Source organism: Lichenostomus cassidix, chromosome 2 (genome assembly GCF_008360975.1).
Source record: "Lichenostomus cassidix isolate B80296 chromosome 2, HeHo_3.0, whole genome shotgun sequence".
NCBI lineage: Eukaryota > Metazoa > Chordata > Aves > Passeriformes > Meliphagidae > Lichenostomus > Lichenostomus cassidix.
Window position 1 is genome coordinate 68,345,545 of NC_139482.1, and position 17,119 is coordinate 68,362,663.

Below are 17,119 nucleotides of genomic sequence, written 5' to 3' on the forward strand. Positions count from 1 at the left end.
ACCCTTATTTTCCTTATTAGCCTTTGAAGGCTTTGTAGGACTAGGAGAATCGACAGAAGAGTAGGACTGCCAAAGGAGGTTTTATAAAACAAAAATTAGTTTCTTACTCCAAAAAAACCCGCATCCCACACAAAAGACCTGCTCCCTGTGGGTGATTGGTGATTTCCGCTTATGTTACCAACCTACTGTGGCCGTCCCCTCCATTTTCCATTGCTCAGCATATTGTTGTTGTGTGGGCTTTTGTGTCTGTTGTGCTTATTAAAAATAACAACAACAGAGGCAAACCAAAATCGGAAAGCAAAATACATGAGGCAAAGCATGTTGGTTTTTTAATTCCATCCCTGTCATTCTGCTGCAGAAAGCTCGGAGTTTAGAAATTACCATTTGTTTTGCATGATGCAGTTTGCAACTGTAAATATTTGCGTTTTTTTATTATCTAACTGAATGTTTCCTGGATCGTTTGGAACTGGTGTAAATGGTAGAATAACTGATTTTTAAAAGACAAAAGTCAGAGAGGGACTTTCCAGACTTGTCTCCTTCCTCCCTTACAGTCATTTCTACTCTAATTGGTTTGGTCTAACAGCAATGACAATTAAGGCTGTATGCAAATAGCCTGATAAAGACAGTAACGTCTCTTTTTTCATTCACCATGGACGGTGCATTCTGTCTTTATTCACTGAAGGGGAGGCAGTAGGTTGCAAAAAGAGCTATCCACCTGTATTCACTGGCTGGGCTGTAGTTTCTTACTGTCTCTTAAGAGCAACCACATCCTTAGCAGGTGTCTGTTTACACACCTGATTTCAGTGGAATGATGCCATCTGCCAAGGACATGAACTTTTTTCAGATTTCAGCAGCATTGGGTCTTTGCTGTGCCACTACAGGGTGGTGACATCCTGTGGGCTCTCTGGAATGCTGTTCTTTAGATCCTGGTCTTACAGGATGAGTTTTAGACACTAATGTCACAACATAGTTTGTACATGTTCTAAACTTCCACATGGTTGCCTGAGGCTTCAGATTTGCCTCAGGACCTATTTAAGGAATGGGAGGAAATAACTATGTTGAGCTCTTGTCTCCCACTGTCCTACTAAATGATCTTTGTGGCTTAAGCTGTTCACGAGCACAAAACAGAGCAAATGTTTGAAGGTTAAGGTTTGGAAAATTAATATTATCCCCACTGGGACACAACAGTTAGGGTCTGTGTTTACTAGCTGCTTCTGCAGATAGGCTCAACAAAATTATCAGGAATTGGACAGTTCCTCAGCTGGAATTCTCCTCAGCTGGACTCAAATTCTCTGAGTGTCAAAGAAGTGATAGAGTTGAGTGGATAGAAGAAGTGAACATCTGAAATTTCAACTCTTTCCTGTGAAACAGTTATCTGTTGGCAGGTCCAAATCAAGGAAAAAGAGTGGGGGGTTTATACAGTATGTACTTATGGAGCTTTTTGGCATACAGATACCTTGTGGTAAAAAAATGTAGGTTTAAAATGTGATCTCATGACAAAATAATTAATCTGTTGTTATCAAACACAAAAATACTGCCTCAGTCTCTGAGCTGAAAATTGGTGCAAGCTGAGTAAATTGCCAGTGAAAAGGTCCCAGCATTATTGCCCTGCCATTGCTTGGTTCTTTCCTTGTCATTTGCATCTCATACATTTACTCTCCTAGCAGGATACAGAGCTGGACTGACCTTCAGCTGGGCCTGGTACATCTGTTACCGTGTACCATATTCAGTCATTCATGTCAGTAACTTGGGGCTCCGTTCTATAGCTTGTAAAACTCCTGGACTATTTCTTCCTAGAAGACACTTGTTAGGAAATCTACTCTACATTTTTTACTACTGGTATTTGTGGGCTCAAGATAAAACACCTTTAAGAGTGGTTTACTTTTTGATCTTCAACCTTCTCGCAGCCTGTTGTGACTTGGGCAAGTTGGCTGATCATATTGGCTTCCATGCTAATTAATCTTATTGTTTGTGTATGGAGCAGGAACAGGGACTTGTTAAGTCCAGGATGTTCTTTCCCAGCTTGTGTTCCTTACTCTGTGTTACTGCAGTCAGCCAACCTGTTCCACAGATGGGTCATTTAAGGGGATGTAAGAGATCTCAGTAATTTCAAATATGTGTTCCTGTGCTGTGTATTCTGTGCTGCTATTGAAGAACATGTAATATTTGGGGTGCTTTCCTTTAAACTGTGCATGATCCTAAAGGCTGTTGAAATTCTCTAGGACAGGGCAGGTGGAAGTATTACTTCTCTATCAATCTTATGTTATTGTTTTATCATTTTATATATGTATTTTTATTTTCTGCAGTTCAGGCAGTGGCTGAAAGAAGAATATGGGGAAAACTCTTCTCAGGATCTGCAAGAAGCCAAAAATCTTCTGAGCAAATACAAAGAGCAGGCAGAGTTGCATCAGACTACTGGAGGAAGGCAGTGGAATAACAACTTCTCATCTGTGCCATCTCTCTCATACAGCAACTACACAACAGAGACCTAATCGCAAGAGGTCAAATTTTTTTCTTTCTACCTTTGCAAAACATCTTGCCATGTTTTCCATCCCATCTTCAAGACTTTCAGCAGTAAACCATGCAAACTGTTGATTTATAGAAAGCTTCTTGATGACATTATGTGTGTGTGTGTATGAGTGTGTTTCACACAGTTTTGTAATTTGGGCAGGATCAAACTCTGTTTATGCCCAGAGACAGGATCCAGTTACTGTGGCTGAGGCAGTTTGTCCACCAGCCACAGCTATATCCCCTTCTGCCCACATTGCCTGGCATTTGCTGTGAGGTTAGCTCAACTCCTCTTGTTGTAGGCTAGCAAAGGGCTTGGAGAGATGAAGTCTGGTGATTCAAAGCTGTGGCAGTTTGGCATCTCTGCGCTTTTAGTGTGGCAAAGGTGTTACTGCACCTGAAGACAGGAACTCAAGTCTGTGTCTCAGCTGCTCCTGTTCACAGTCCATTGGCGAGCAATAGTGTGGAGGTGGGCATGAACTTGAATGCTAGGCTGAAAGCTGGAGCAGGTGAGACAGGGGCACAAGTAGCTTTCCCCCAGCAGTAGCATCTAGGAGAGAAGTGGGACAGACAGCTCTGAGTAATAACACCTTCAACTGCCACAGTTGTCTTTGCTTCAGTGCCCGTGAGACAGAGCTGTTGGCAGAGCTGCCACAGACCAAGAGCACCCAGGCTGTTACCACAGCTCAGCTGATGTGCAGTGATTTAAGCCGTGGTCCCTTGATTGTGCATCTGGTCTCCCAACATAAGCTTCTCTGGAGATTAGTTTATCAGGTCTCTGGTGTCGCTGAACTTCATTCCCCACGGAACACGTGCCTCTTCAGCACACGCCCCTGCGCACATGATAACGCATCTCCAAAGAGTGGGCTCGGTGTGAGTGCGAGCACCTGTTTCTTTGCTTGTGCTGTGGTTTGCTCTTTGACTTCAGCTACCTCAAAAATGCTGTTCTTGTCATTGTGGTTGTAAATGCAACCTTGAAAATTGCCTTGTGTAATCTTAATCTAACACTGAGTAAAGTAAGTGGGTGCGTGTGTGTGCGAGAGTGTGCGTGTGCATGTATATTTCAAAAATGTCTGTATTTGAGAAGTTTATTGTTTTCTTTTAAAATTGCCCATATTTCGCACTGGTTTAAAGATTGAGTTATTGGAATTCAACTTTCCTGCCATTTAAACACCACTATATATTCTGCTGTGATCAGATTTATAGGAATGCATTCATAAAATATATTTTAAACTAGGGGCCATACTCCACTCTTGGTAACATTGTGTGTTTCTGGAATGGAGCCATTGCCTGAATCAAGTGGCTTGTAAGAGTGTAACTTCAAACATGTCAGTAGGGATGCTGGGCAGTGTATTGATTTCTGATGGTGTAAGTGGCCCTGATGCCAAGATCATGATTTCTTGTCTTTGACTTGGAGGATGGAAGGCCCACTTTCCTTGAAAGTTCTGGAAAATAAAAAATACCACCCAAATAACCAAAACAGAAAACTGAAACCAAACCCTTCATTTGTTCAATGTGGTGTATATCATGCTGAAAACTGAGCACTGAGTGAGAAGCAGTCAGCATACTAAATAGACTGTTGTCTCTTTCAATTTTTTTTGGTGCTCTGGCCTCCCATTCCTTCACAAGATTCCTCTACATGTGATTTTCTGCTTGCAGGTGGCAGTGAATTCTTTAGATGGGAGCAAGGCTTTTGTGTCAAGTAAACCTTGACTGTTAAATATCTGTTGTTAAGTATCTTAAGAAAATGTTATGGCTTGTGAAATACGGGTCGTGCATATCAATAATTGCCTAAAAGGAAAAAAGGGAATGGGGTGGAACTAACCTGTGCATTTCATCTGAGCTCAGGCCTGCATCAGGGTTCTCATTGCACTAAGTGCTTTAAGTGTATTGAGCACGATGGGAGCAGGATAATCATATCTTTGTTGCAGTAAGGGATGTTGCTGGATTTGGGAAAAGTGCTGGCATTGACCTTGTTTTCAAGCTTGCAGCTAAATGAACTACTGCCTGTTTGGTACATCCAGCAATTTCTCTGTGGTTGCATGGTAAGAGAGGTATTTAGCTGTTCCTGAAGATGTTGATCTGCAAATAATTGTCAGCTTAACGATTCCAGCCAAGCAGTGTCCACGCTGGCAGTCCCTCCTGTGCTCTGAGGGTAGATATGATAATTGGAAAATGTTTTCTCGGTAACAGGGTCTGACACATGTTCAGGATGCAAGTCCATTTGTTCAACCCTCTACTCATAATAGGATATGTAGGGCCACTTCAGCCCATCCCCAAAGGGCAGCTTTGTAAGAAGTATTGCCTGTGGTCTTGCCAGTATCCAGCCAGTCCATCCTGTAGCTGGCTGCCAACACTGTATCCTGTAAGACTCCTGGCACTCTTGTCCTTGCAGTAGTAACCCTGTGAGTGTTGGTAAGTTGGCAGTTCTTTTTACTGTTCCGACAAATACAAGGCAGAATGGGAGATACCTGTTAATGTTCATGTGTCCAAGATTAATCTGCACTGGTTTTTTTAAATAGTTTGGTTATCTCCAAAGAGTCAGTCCCACAAACAGGATTTTTTTAAACTGAATTCGGCTTTAGGGCCATATAGCCACATCAGTGTGTGTTATGCTGCAGCTCAAAAGCAGATATTGGGTAAGCTGGGAAGACAGAGGGAGTGCCATATTGTCAGCAAGTGGAAGTGCCTCTCTCTCTTTGAAAGCCAGAAGAGGTATTTTTTGTAGTCTTCTCCTTCAACATCTTGTTTAGTGGTCTGTGTGCACTGCATACTGCAGGTAAGAGCGGTGTAAGAGCAACAGCAGTCTAAGAAAACTCAAATCTGGTTTGTTCATGTAGAGAGCAGAATGATGGTTCACCATCCCTAATTACCATGGGTGCAGAAGAGAGAGCTACAGTTCTCACGTTTAGCCTTTTAGCGAGGGAGAGGAGCTAACGCAGACTGAGAATGTGACATGATTTGTCTTCCAACAGCCTTTCAGTGGCAATTTGTAGGACTTTCCAGCTATCTGGAACATGACTAGACCCAATTCACCTCTTAGTAGTTGGCCTTTGTAGTGTAGATGATGCATTCAGTTATTTTGTTTCTGTACTTCAAAACACTGTCTTCATTTTGATGTTCACTGGAAAATGTATAAAGTTTATAACACCTTATTGGATATCCAGATTTGAAATGTATAATTGATTTTTTTTGGGCTAAACTTGATATCCATGTGTGATTATAAGCAAATGTCTAGTGTTATAGAACGTAGGTAATGGGTAAATGCATTAATAGTATTTATTACTCTGTTTTTTAACCTGGAAAAAGTTGCTTCCTTACATTTTGTGGTTGAGTGGGAAGATATGGCAAATCATATCTCTGTTTTTTAAAAAGGATAATAATTTTGGTTGCTATAATGGCCACCACCTATAAAGATGTCAGTGAAAAATTATAGCAATTGCTTCCACTAGTTTAAAAACTCTAAATCTGGTAAGCTTCTTGATTCTCTGTCTTCCTCTTCCTGGGCATCTTAGCAAAGCCTTGATTGCTTTTTCCAAATGTTTGTATTTAATACGTTCTACAATTTTTTTATAAATAAAATTAAATGTTAACACCTGATCTGTGTTTGTATTTATTGAAATCAATAATAGTGTCCGGAAGGCTTCTACTCACTCTTTGTATCCCTGCAGATACTGCAAGAGTACAAGGCTAACTCGTTTTGGTATATAGATTACTTTTTTGTCCTGCACACAGACTTGTTGAAACTTCGCCTCTCTTCACTGAGTTCTTCCAGGTGAGTTCAGGAATCTTCAGCACAAGCACCTCTTGATGGTCTCTCAAGAGGATCTTGCATGTTGCTGTCTAACTTATTGTTGCTGGCCCATCATTGCTTTGGGTGTGTGGTGAATACAATGTTTTTATTATTTTTTAATACCTTCTTTTCCATAGCACACGGATTGAGGGCTTAATCAGCTGTAAAGCTTACCTCGTTTTCAGACTGCCAGTGCTCAAGGCTTTCAGTGGTGGTCTGTCAGAGGAAGCTGATGTAAGTGGCAGATGATTCTCAGGGGAAAACATTAAAAAACTTACAGTGTAAGGGAGGAAATGCCCCATTCAAATTCCCACAGATAACACATTGAATTTCTGGTTTGACACTACCTCTGCTAAGAGGGTATTTCTGACATTTGGGTAATCGGAAACAAAAAGCCAAACCCAAGCCAAAAAGCCCACTAACCTGAAAGTGTAATCAGTCAGATTACAGCCAGATCTCATGGCCATTTCAGTCATTGCTGAAGGCTGAACATTTTTGCAGTGGGACTCCCTTATCATGAGGGCAAAATTAGATCCTCAGGCACAGTGAGTTTTGAGTCTTTGTTTTTTTTCCTCTCCTTGCTCTCCCAGCGCTTGTTAGCTTATATACTATAGGGAATGTGTGGATGGTGATTCCTAAGGAATCTTGGGTATTCAACCAAGCAGTAATATCCTCCACTAGAATAAAGTAGATGTGTCTGTAAATAGCTTCCAAAGTGATAGATGCACCTTGTTCATAACACATTTCAAAATACATAATACGTTATTCATCTTCCGTGTAAATGGGATGGCTTGGATTTTATTAATTTGTGTTTCAGTCCTCTTTGTGTCTTTATATGAAGAGACTTTAAATTCAATACAACCTGCTGTGTTACACTTGAATTAGTAGTGTGATTACCTTCCTTCTCCCCATCTGTTATCCATAGCAATGTTTTAGATATATGTGCTACAGCACTGACGAGGCAGAAAACATGCTTAAAGTATAATCCCTTCTGACCTAGGAAAACCTCATAAGTTTTAGAGGAGGCTTCCTCTACCCCTGAAGGAAAACAGCAGTTTCCAAATGAAAAATACTCTACTGCAAAGTCTTCATCTTGAAAAGCACTTGGTGCTTTTCAAGTGTAATTTTTATCCAAATCACATGCAAGAATTGTGCTGGAACCGTGGTGCTGTATTGCCTTTCCTGACTGTATGTCATTCCCTGAGTGTTACATGTAACTCATGTAACTCATATGTAACTCCTAACATATTACTCAAATATATGTTACATATAACTCATAACATATATATATCATAACAATGTTACATGTTAGGAGTTTTGGAAAGTGGCAGTTTTGATCTGATTCCTGAGGTCCTGTCCCAGCCAGGGAGCTAGAGGGCAAACCTCCATGTGCTTAGATGTGTTTATAACCTGATAAGGAGTTTTGGCTTTGCCAGCAAATTACAGGTGTCTTTCCACCTCCTCAAGAAGATTGCATGGGCAGAGGGAAAATGATGATGGTGTGTAGAAAATATTAGACAGCATGAGGAAGATGATGTTGCACTGTGCAGTGTTTCTGTAGATACTTCTGGAGACACAAGGCACGTGACAGAAACAGCTAATTTCACACTTTGTTCCCAGTAGAGCTTTAAATGTGGGTCTTGTTTTCCATGTGGTGCAGCTCCTGTGCTTAACTATTTCATTGCTACATTTAGCAGCTCTGCCCTCAGCCAAGGAACAAATTCTTCTTTATATATTTGAATGTGTGCTTTGCTCCAGTGAATTATGCCAGCTACAGTTTACCAAAACTGAGTAGCTTGTGAGTAGCAAGGTGACTTCCTGTAGTTTCTATGTAGTTTCTAGTGTAAATATTAGGAGTGGGCATTAATGAAGTGTGAGCCAGAGGTGTCCTTTTGCCACTGAGCAGCTGCATAGCTCAGTCCTTGTAGGAGAATTGATTCTGCTTATGTGAGCCAAACGCATCTGCAGTAAGCTGGGACTAAAACTCACTTGCCAGCAGCCTCAAAAAATTGGATTTTCAGCCAGATCTGAGCCGTTTCCATTTCAGCTGAGACAATTATGAATGTGCAGGTTTGCACCCTCTATTATTCACTGAACTATGAACAGAGAGATCAGAACCAAGACATCGAAGTGACTTGAAGTGCAAAATGTTCTTCGGTTTTTGCTCAATTGGTCATTATTCATACAGGCACTGGCAAAGCAGAGATAGACCTGGGAGGAGGTATTTACAAATGGACCCTTTGAAAGTCTGAGTTCTGATTCTCCTTCTTCTCTTTCTCTGAAAGCAAGTGAGCTTTCATTTAATTTGTTGGCAGATGATACAGCGGATGGGATATTTGTTACAATTCATTGAATTTCTTCCCCTCCTCCCATCCTTTTACCTATTTTTTCTGTATGTGTTTTTTCATTGTTTTTTGTTTATTTTTAAATAACTAGTATTTGTCCCAGAATGCTTGAGTCAGGGTGAGTGCCAGTGTGTGGCTTGCAAACAATTTATTTCCTGTAGGTATGTGTATTTATATTTAAAAAATGGTCATGTTGTAATGTTGCTGATTTAATTAATTGTGTTAACAAGTACACTTCGGCTGTCTGTGTATCTGTCCTGTTATAGATTTGGTGGTTTTTTCCAAGCCTAACCATTGGGTGTTGTCATCTTCCATGACAGTCTGGCTCATGCACAGCACCAGATGCTTTGGATAAGTAACACTCATCCTTGACAGTGTTGAGCCTAGCACTGAAAAAATTAAAAAGGGATATTTTACTTTTTATTTGTATGCCAAAAAGCAGAGTTCATTAGTGGACTGGCATCCTGTGCAGATTACTGATTGCAAACATTTTACTTGGTTCTTTCTATTCCTTCTATTTTAAGGCAAGGTGGGACTTTGCTGGAAGTTTCTAAGTAGGGAAAAACTCTGTCCTGTGTTTAGAGGAAGTATTATGTTGAAGGTGTCGGAATTACATGTGTATGTGCATGCTCACTGCGTATTTTTCCAAGGATTACATTTTGGAAGTCTTGGCAAGTTAAGTCTGCAGCATGTAACTTTCACAGCAAAATGGCTTATGAAATCCCTCGATGTCTCAAAAGGAGGAAAGAGAAGAGAAAACAAAATTCATTTTTTGCACATCTTGGGGGCTGTGCAAGCGTACCTCTGTCATTTCTCAGCTGGGTAAGGCTATGTGAAGTTAACTGTTAGTCATAAGGTTAGAGGATGAATGGGAAAAGGTATAACCACCAGTGGATATTAATGTAATACATTAATTCATCAGAAGTGCACGCTAGACTGAAAGAATCTTATATACTTTACAATAATTTCTTTTCTTTTAGAGATGACCTTCATTTCCCTGGGTTGGTCACCTTACATCAATGTTTCCCTTGGCAGATCTCATATATTTCTAACTGGGTTTCTCTCCCTTAGAATTATACCTCCCTGATAAAGCACAAATTGCATAAATGGCATACAAAGTGTTGCAAGAGCACCAGTGATGCAGGTGCTAGGAATTTCCACAATCGGCTAGGAATTTCCACAATCGCTTTTGAAACAAAGCACTTGTGGTTTTGATTTATGAAGAAGGCGTACTGAGTCAGTCACCTTTGTCCTTTCCATAAAATGCTGGACTGAGTAGCATTTGGAATCCTGTTACCAAGTCTCCTGCAATTTGCTGTGTGACTATGCAAGTTGTTTCAGTCTGGTTTCCTTCATTTTCCCAGTAAAATTTGGAAGCAGTTAGGATTTTCCCTGGTATGGCTATGAGATGTTCCCGATGAAAAGCACTGCATCAGTGTTGGTTGTGTATTGTCAAATGAGGTATCTGCTCTCCATCTGAGGGCTGTTAAAATATGTTTCTAACAGAGAGATCCTGAAGCAGGGCAAGGAGCTGTGGGGGTGTCAACACCTTCATCCCACCTGCATGTGAAGCATGGCACAGGGTGGTGGTTGGATGTTGATGGGAGAAAATTTGAGGTCTTATTCCCCCCAGAACCATTTGGTGTGTTCAACATGAATCACCTAAAATGGAGATGTTGTCATTTCTATATGGAAAAAAATGGAGTGAAGAGAAAAAGGGCCAGAGTAATTCTGGATGTGGCTGCCCTAGATGAAGTTAATCCCTCTGGTGCATTGGTAGAACATAAAACCTCAGGTAAAAATTAAATGGTTGGGATACGTAACATGCTTATGATTTCAAGAGTGATGGAGGGAGTGGTGGGCAGCAAGCAGAGGAGGAATAGCATATGGCAAAAAATTAAAGCACTGGAATAGCTAAGGGTAACATGGTTAGAGCTGCTGATGCATGTGCTGATACGTTCCATGTACTCCAAGAAAAAGTCTGCAGGCTAAAAAAGAAGGGATTCTCCACAGTTTGCTGTACTTTGAATATATGGCTATGGTAATAGAAAAAAAAGTGTTGTCCTGATTTTCTCCTTCTGGAAAGAAAGTACATATGGTGAACACATCTAATAAAAGCTGTTCTGGCAGATGAGAACTGAAGAAAGAACAAAATCAGTGTCTCCTTGGCCAAGCTGCTGCTGCTACTTTTGGACTGCTTCATGGAAGACATGAATTTGATTCATTTCCAAAGACAGCTTGGAAACTCCAGGCAGCAGAGGAAGGGACTCCCCCTTGACTTAGCTGTATTTCTCTGAATGCACTGCACTTGTGTGAAATGCAGTCAGTGCCACCTCTCAGGTCATTTCCGAGGGAAGGTCAGTGTGTGGGGACTCAGACTGAGTGATCAGGGAGTGTCAGTGCCTTGGAACACACTGAACTTCAGGCAGGGTTGGGGAACTTGCAGTGCCTGCTGTGGGCACCTCAGTTAAAAAAGAAAACCTTCACTCTCCAGCCACAGTAGATACAAATGGTGAATTGGAGAAGCCTCTGTCTTTCTACTGATGGCCAAAGGCTTCTCTCCAGGGTTGTCTCCAGCACTAAGGCTGCATGATTAGGATTCTTTTAGTCCCTCCAGGGTTTCTTCTCTCCCTTCAAAATTGAAGGTGGTTGCTGGACTCTGTGCTGATCACGTGTTCAACAAATTGGAACAGTTTAATCCATTTTTAATTTGAAGCAAGTGTATTAGGGTGGTTAGAAACGAATGGATTATTTAGCTAGCTGAAAATAACTTGTGTGGGGACCACGTTGTGGAAATAGCAGAGGTAAGAGTAGGGATAGCATGGTTTGGTGAGTGCTCTGAGAGTGATTTGCCAGCTCTGATGGGAAGCAATGAAGGGGAGGAAGAGACAATAATCGGTGAATCAATCAGCATATCTCATTTAAAAATACCTAATTTTTTGTGGCTTTGGTTACAAGAATGCTTTGTGGGCTGTAGAAGAAAGGCATTAGCAGCTGTTTTAAACCAGCCATATTCTAATTTAATATTTCGTGATGTCCTGTGAACCTCTGAGCAAGAGAATTTCCACCTGTGTGCTTGTTGGGGGAGAGGGAGGGCAAATGGGCAGTGGATATTTCAAACAAGAGGTTGCAATTGAAGCAAGAAGGAGCCTTCTTTAAGTAGTGCTAGGCTAGAGCTGAGTACGTTTTCTGAGAAGGGATGGAATGACACACTAGAAACCCCATTTCAGTAGAAGAGGCCAAGATGATGCCTGAAGGAAATGCTCAGCAATGAAGTTATGTGAAATGGCCATATTCTCCTCGGAGATGGTAATAAATAGGGTTGTATCTCCATCACCTAGAATGAAACCTGCACAGCAACAAGGTTTGGCTGCCTGTGCACCCCAGCTGGCTCTGTGCTTTGGCACGGAATGCCCTGGCTTCCCAGAGGGCTGATGAGCTGGGACAGACCCATGCTGTGGTTTACTGACAAGTTGCATGAGCCATACCCTGGGCAACTGGGAGCTGACTGCATTGGTGATCCTGAACTGGTTCAGTCTGGGGGAGGATTAGCCTGACCACCCGGAGGGGAAGATTTAAACATTGAGTGCAACCCTAAAATAAGCCTTCAATGCACGTTTTCAGAGGTCAATGGTGCTTTTGGCGGTTTTGTTTTTTTGGCCATCCTTCAAAGGAGGGTGATCAATAGTCTTGGACTGTCACATTTTGTTGCAGCTTTATGGAACAGCAGCTTCACATTTCAAGGATGACTTTTGTCAGGCCCTGAAGGTACACAGTCATTTCTGGACTGGAGTCATAGCAGTCAGAAAAAGGAAGAGCTCTGTTAGGATATATCTTCCCTTCCACCTGTCAATAATAACTAGATGTGGGAAGAGTTTATGAAGATCCCCTCTAGAGTGGTAATTTATTTATTTAAACAAGGCTACTGATGGAGTATAGCCCAATGTTGAGGTTTCAAAAGATCTTCCAGCAAGATGGTGTATCGTGGCATCTGATAGCAGGAACCATAAACGTGAGAGTAGTTTGAGTTATGCAGGTATCTGCTGTGATCATCTTTAAAAGTAACACAGAATATTTAATAGAAGAGAAAAGCTTGTAGTCATTGTATGACTTCGGGTTGTCATCAAATTTCTTTTTCCTACAGTCTTCTAGAGCTTTGCATCAGTGACTCTCAGTTTCTGTCACTGTTGGTGTACTGGGCAGCCATGGGGCACACTTGTTAAGCCCCTGGAGGTGAACAGTCATAACAGATAAGCTGATCTTAATGGGGTTTGTGGTGCTCTGGTGCAGTGAAGGTGAGAGAAAAGCATAATGATGTTTGTAGAGGAAAGCCAAGTAAGGCTTTGGCTTTGGTCTGTTGGTTTCCTGCTGCTTTATCACAAGGGAAGAACTCTACAAGCAAATAGTGGCACTTGTGGGAGCTGGAGGGAAAAATTGGAGGAACTTTTAAGAAATTGTGCAAGTTTTCTGAGAAAGGTACAGTGAGGTAGATTAAAGGTTTTGTTCTGTAACTACTGAGAGGGTAGAAAAGATGGCTAATATTTTACCCTAATTTTGTGTGTAATCAGAAAGCTGAAAGGAAAAGGACACATTGAGAATTACATTGACTATTGTATCTCAGTGCACCAAAAAAACCCCAGAATCCAATGATGAAAACATGATGACAAACCACAGTGATGGTTCTAGTCCAGAGTGAATACACAAACTGGCTGCCAGTGAGCTGCACTTGACAGGCCAGTGGTTAGAGCACCATTCCAAGATTTCTTGTGGGAAGCAGGAATAGGAGGAAGGAGCATGAATGCATTGGTAGAGAACATTGGGCCAAAAGCTGTTCAATATCCTCATAAGTGATCTGGATGATAGGATCAAGTGTACCCTGATGAAATTTGGTGATGATACCAAACTGGGGACACGTTGGAAGGGAGAGACACCCTGCTGGGTAGATTGGTAGAGCAAGTGAACAAGAACCTTATGAAGGACAAGTGTAATATCTTTTACCTTGGAAAACAAAATCCAGAACTGCATCACAGGCTGGGATCTACCCAGCTGAGGGGCAGCTCTGTGGAAAGGGACCTGGGAATCCTGGTGGGCAAGCAGCTCAATCTGAGTGAGCAGTGTGCTGCTGCTGCAGCAAAGAAAGCCAACAGGATGCTGGGCTGCATCAACAAGGACATCACCAGCAGAGATGGAGAAGTCATTGTCCCACTGTAATCAGCACCTTGCCAGGCTGCACCTGGAATACTGAGTTCAGTTTTGGTCCCCATGATGCAAAGAAAGCTGTGGACAGGCTGGGGAGGGTCCAGAGAAGTGCCACAAAGATGGTCAAAGGCCTGGGCAGCCTGACATGTGAGGAAAGGTTGAGAGAAGTGGGTTTGTTCAGCCTTGGGAAAAGGAGGCTCAGAGAAGACCCTGTCACCATGCCCCAATATTTACAGCGTGGCTACAAAGAAGATGGAGACTCCCATTTAACACGGAGTCATACGGAAGAGATGAGGGATAATAGGTACAAGTTACTCTTGGGAAGATTACTATTGGTCACAAGAAGGAAATATTTCACAATGAGAAGAATCAACCATTGGAATAACCTCCCCAAGGAAGTGGTGGATTCCCCAATGATGGACACTTTTAAGGTTCAGCTGGGCTGGGTACTGGGCCATCTTGTCTAGACTGTGCTTTTACCAAGAAAGGTTCTGTCAGATGAGATATGAGGTCCCTTCCAAACTGGTATTCTGTGATTCCATGGTAAGATTTAGGACTCACAGACTTAGGCTACATGAGCCCATGCTGACTTCTGATGTTCTCCTGGAGCAGGTCCACTTGGCACTGACATTTTATGTTTTAAATTCCTGCCTATGTGGAGAGGTGAAAGAAACTGACAACCTCTGCTCCCTTAAGCTCTGAGGAGCTTCATGAAAGTGCACTGAGCTGAACAGTTTTTCTCAGTTCTGTAGGTATAACATCAGATCCTTCACCTGTGCATTTTAGTGGCACCAACTGTTTTCCTCACCCCGAGACACTGGAGGCATCTACGACCTTCTCTGAATGGACTCTGAGCTCTGGAAATGTGAGTTAATATTTTGAAGTGTAAATTTATAAATTGAGATAAATTGTTGCTAAAAGGATCCCATTTGATCTTTAGTGAGCACCAAAACTATGGGAACTTGGTTCAAGGGGATGTTTTGAAGGAAGAGGAAAGAATTGGTCCCAAGCAGAGCCCTTGTAATGTGGATTCCCAAATGAGCCTGGGGCAGCAATAATGATGTTCTTGAGTTCCCGGTCAGACACTTCTTTTTTTTTCCTAATGAGGACAGTCTGTCCTGCTGCTTCTCCAGCACTTTATGATATGTTCATCATTTGCATTATAAAAAAATACACCAGTCCTTAGAGCTTTCCCAGACTGCTAGAGAGGACTTTATCTGACCCCCTGATGTGGAAGCACACACCTATCCCAGACATGGGATGACTGGACTACCTGTAATATCATCTATTACACATTTAATGGATATTGGTCTAGGTTTCACACTGGAATTTAGATGGATAGGGAACAACATCACTGAAGCTGTGTTCTGGGACTGCTGTCAGTCATATGGTGCTGCCACCGCTGTGGAGACTTGCAAGTAGCTGTGGCAGTAAAATCCTCACCCCAGAGATGCCTCAGAAACCCAATACATGTGTCATTTTATGTGGAGCATTTACTGTTACTCAAGGAGCTTTACTGTGTCAGCAGGGAATTCTGTTTGCATCCCCTTAAATGTTGCTGTCTGTCCTTTAGAAAAAGTCTTTTAAAGTCTTCTAAAGTCATTTAAAGCCTTGCAGCTGTGGAGGGAAACCTCATAATTCACAGCTGCTGAGGCAGTGTAGCAGCAGGCAGCCCCTGGCACTGGCAGGACTGGGACTGTCTGTCCCTGTGCAACAGGCAGCTCCTGGCCTGGACACTTTGCTCCCAGTGAAGCCAGAGGAGGAACTCCTCCCCAGCTCAGTGACAGCAGGATCTGACTTTCAGTGCTTTGAGTAGCAGTTGAAGGCCATCAAATAGTAATTTCTTTCTATTTTTTTTTCCATTTCTCAAGGCAGCCAGCTACAGCATCAGCATGGGGGAGAGGCTCATGTGGCAATAGAGAGATGTAACAGGATTTTGCCTTAAAAAGAGATGCAATAGGATTTCAGCTTACTTTTCGTATCACCAGTAAATTCTCCCATCTGCAAGGACTAAATGAAAGAAAAGGGTTAGAGAAACTTTAAAACAATGTAACACTTTGGACAATATCCTTCTTACAGCAACCAGGGGCTGTGACTTGCGTCCTTCTGAGCAGGAAGAGCTGAGGAGCACTGCAAGAGGATTTCTAAGGCCTTTTTAAGGCTGGTAGATCTGAATATCCAGAGGTGATACTGAGGGATGAGCTGTCCCATGATGGGCCTGAGGTGCTGCAATCAAACCAGTGGCCAAATATTGATATCACCTTGCTGGGACCAGCAGCTCACGGTGCCTTCCCGCTCAGTCACAGCCAAAATTGCACTTGCTATAAACAAGTGCAGCAGACAGTTGGGTTTTTTAAGGGTCACTGTATTTATTGACCCAATCCACTGCAAAAGGAAAAAAAAAAAAGAGAATTATGTAACAAAATGAGTAATGCTGAGTGGGTGAGGGAACTTCTTGGTGTTTTCTAGCATGCAGCTACCTTCGGCAGAAGTGTGTGTGGCTAAGCTTGCATCACTGACAATGTGAAAAAAATTGTTTTGCTTCAAAAGGGAAGCATTCCCCCATGCTAGTAAGTCACCCTTCAGAGCATCCTTCCTGTTCATGCTAACCATGAGTAGCCATGCATGCAAAGATCTCTTCTTTTTTCACCACTAGAAAAGAGCAACCTGCTACAAAAGTCAATGAAAGAGACCATCCAGGCTGCATCAGCTGTCAACAGTCTCTGCAGCTGTTCAGTCCTCAGAAGGCACCCTGGGCCTGCATCAACTGCCAGCTGAAATTAAGAGAATATTCAGAATTTTCCTGAGATAAAGCGAAATAAAGCCACACGGGCAACGTGTCCAAAAGGGGAGTATTTTCCATGTCCCTAGAAGGAAAGCAGCAACTTCACTGCCATGGAAAATTTTCCCCTTTGTCTTTGCAAATCTGCCCTTTGTGGTCCCAAATGCTGTTTTCCTGATGAGACAGCTGTGGATACAGCACTACATTTGCCATGGCCCTTCCTTTGGCTATGATACCAAAAGCTGCTGTGATCTGGGGTGGAGAAAGGTGGGAGGAGATGTAGTAATGTATTGCTACTCCAATTTTACATATTCATTGTTCCAGGAGACATTTCTAAAAGCAGCCAAGTCTCTTTTTCTGAAGTGGCCACAGTGTCACAAAGTTGTGACGTTTCCTCCTGCCTTCTGACAACATTTCAGCTCTTGTGTATTTCCCCTCGCATTTAGAGGGTTTATCCTCCCTCACCCAGGATGAAAAACCCATGCCAAAGCT

At 42.3% G+C, this 17,119-nt stretch overlaps 1 protein-coding gene across 3 annotated transcripts in view; it reads left to right on the forward strand.

Annotated features, from left to right (window-relative positions):
• Positions 1–6,108, forward strand: part of DUSP22 (dual specificity phosphatase 22) — a 43,578-nt gene extending 37,470 nt beyond the window's left edge. For all 3 annotated transcript variants that reach the window (XM_085052015.1, XM_085052016.1, XM_085052017.1), the window contains one exon: positions 2,307–6,108. In XM_085052015.1, the coding sequence (XP_084908141.1) occupies positions 2,307–2,492 (186 nt within the window). In that variant the 3' untranslated portion in view covers positions 2,493–6,108. The remainder of the gene's footprint in view (positions 1–2,306) is intronic.
• The last annotated feature ends 11,011 nt before the right edge of the window (positions 6,109–17,119 follow it).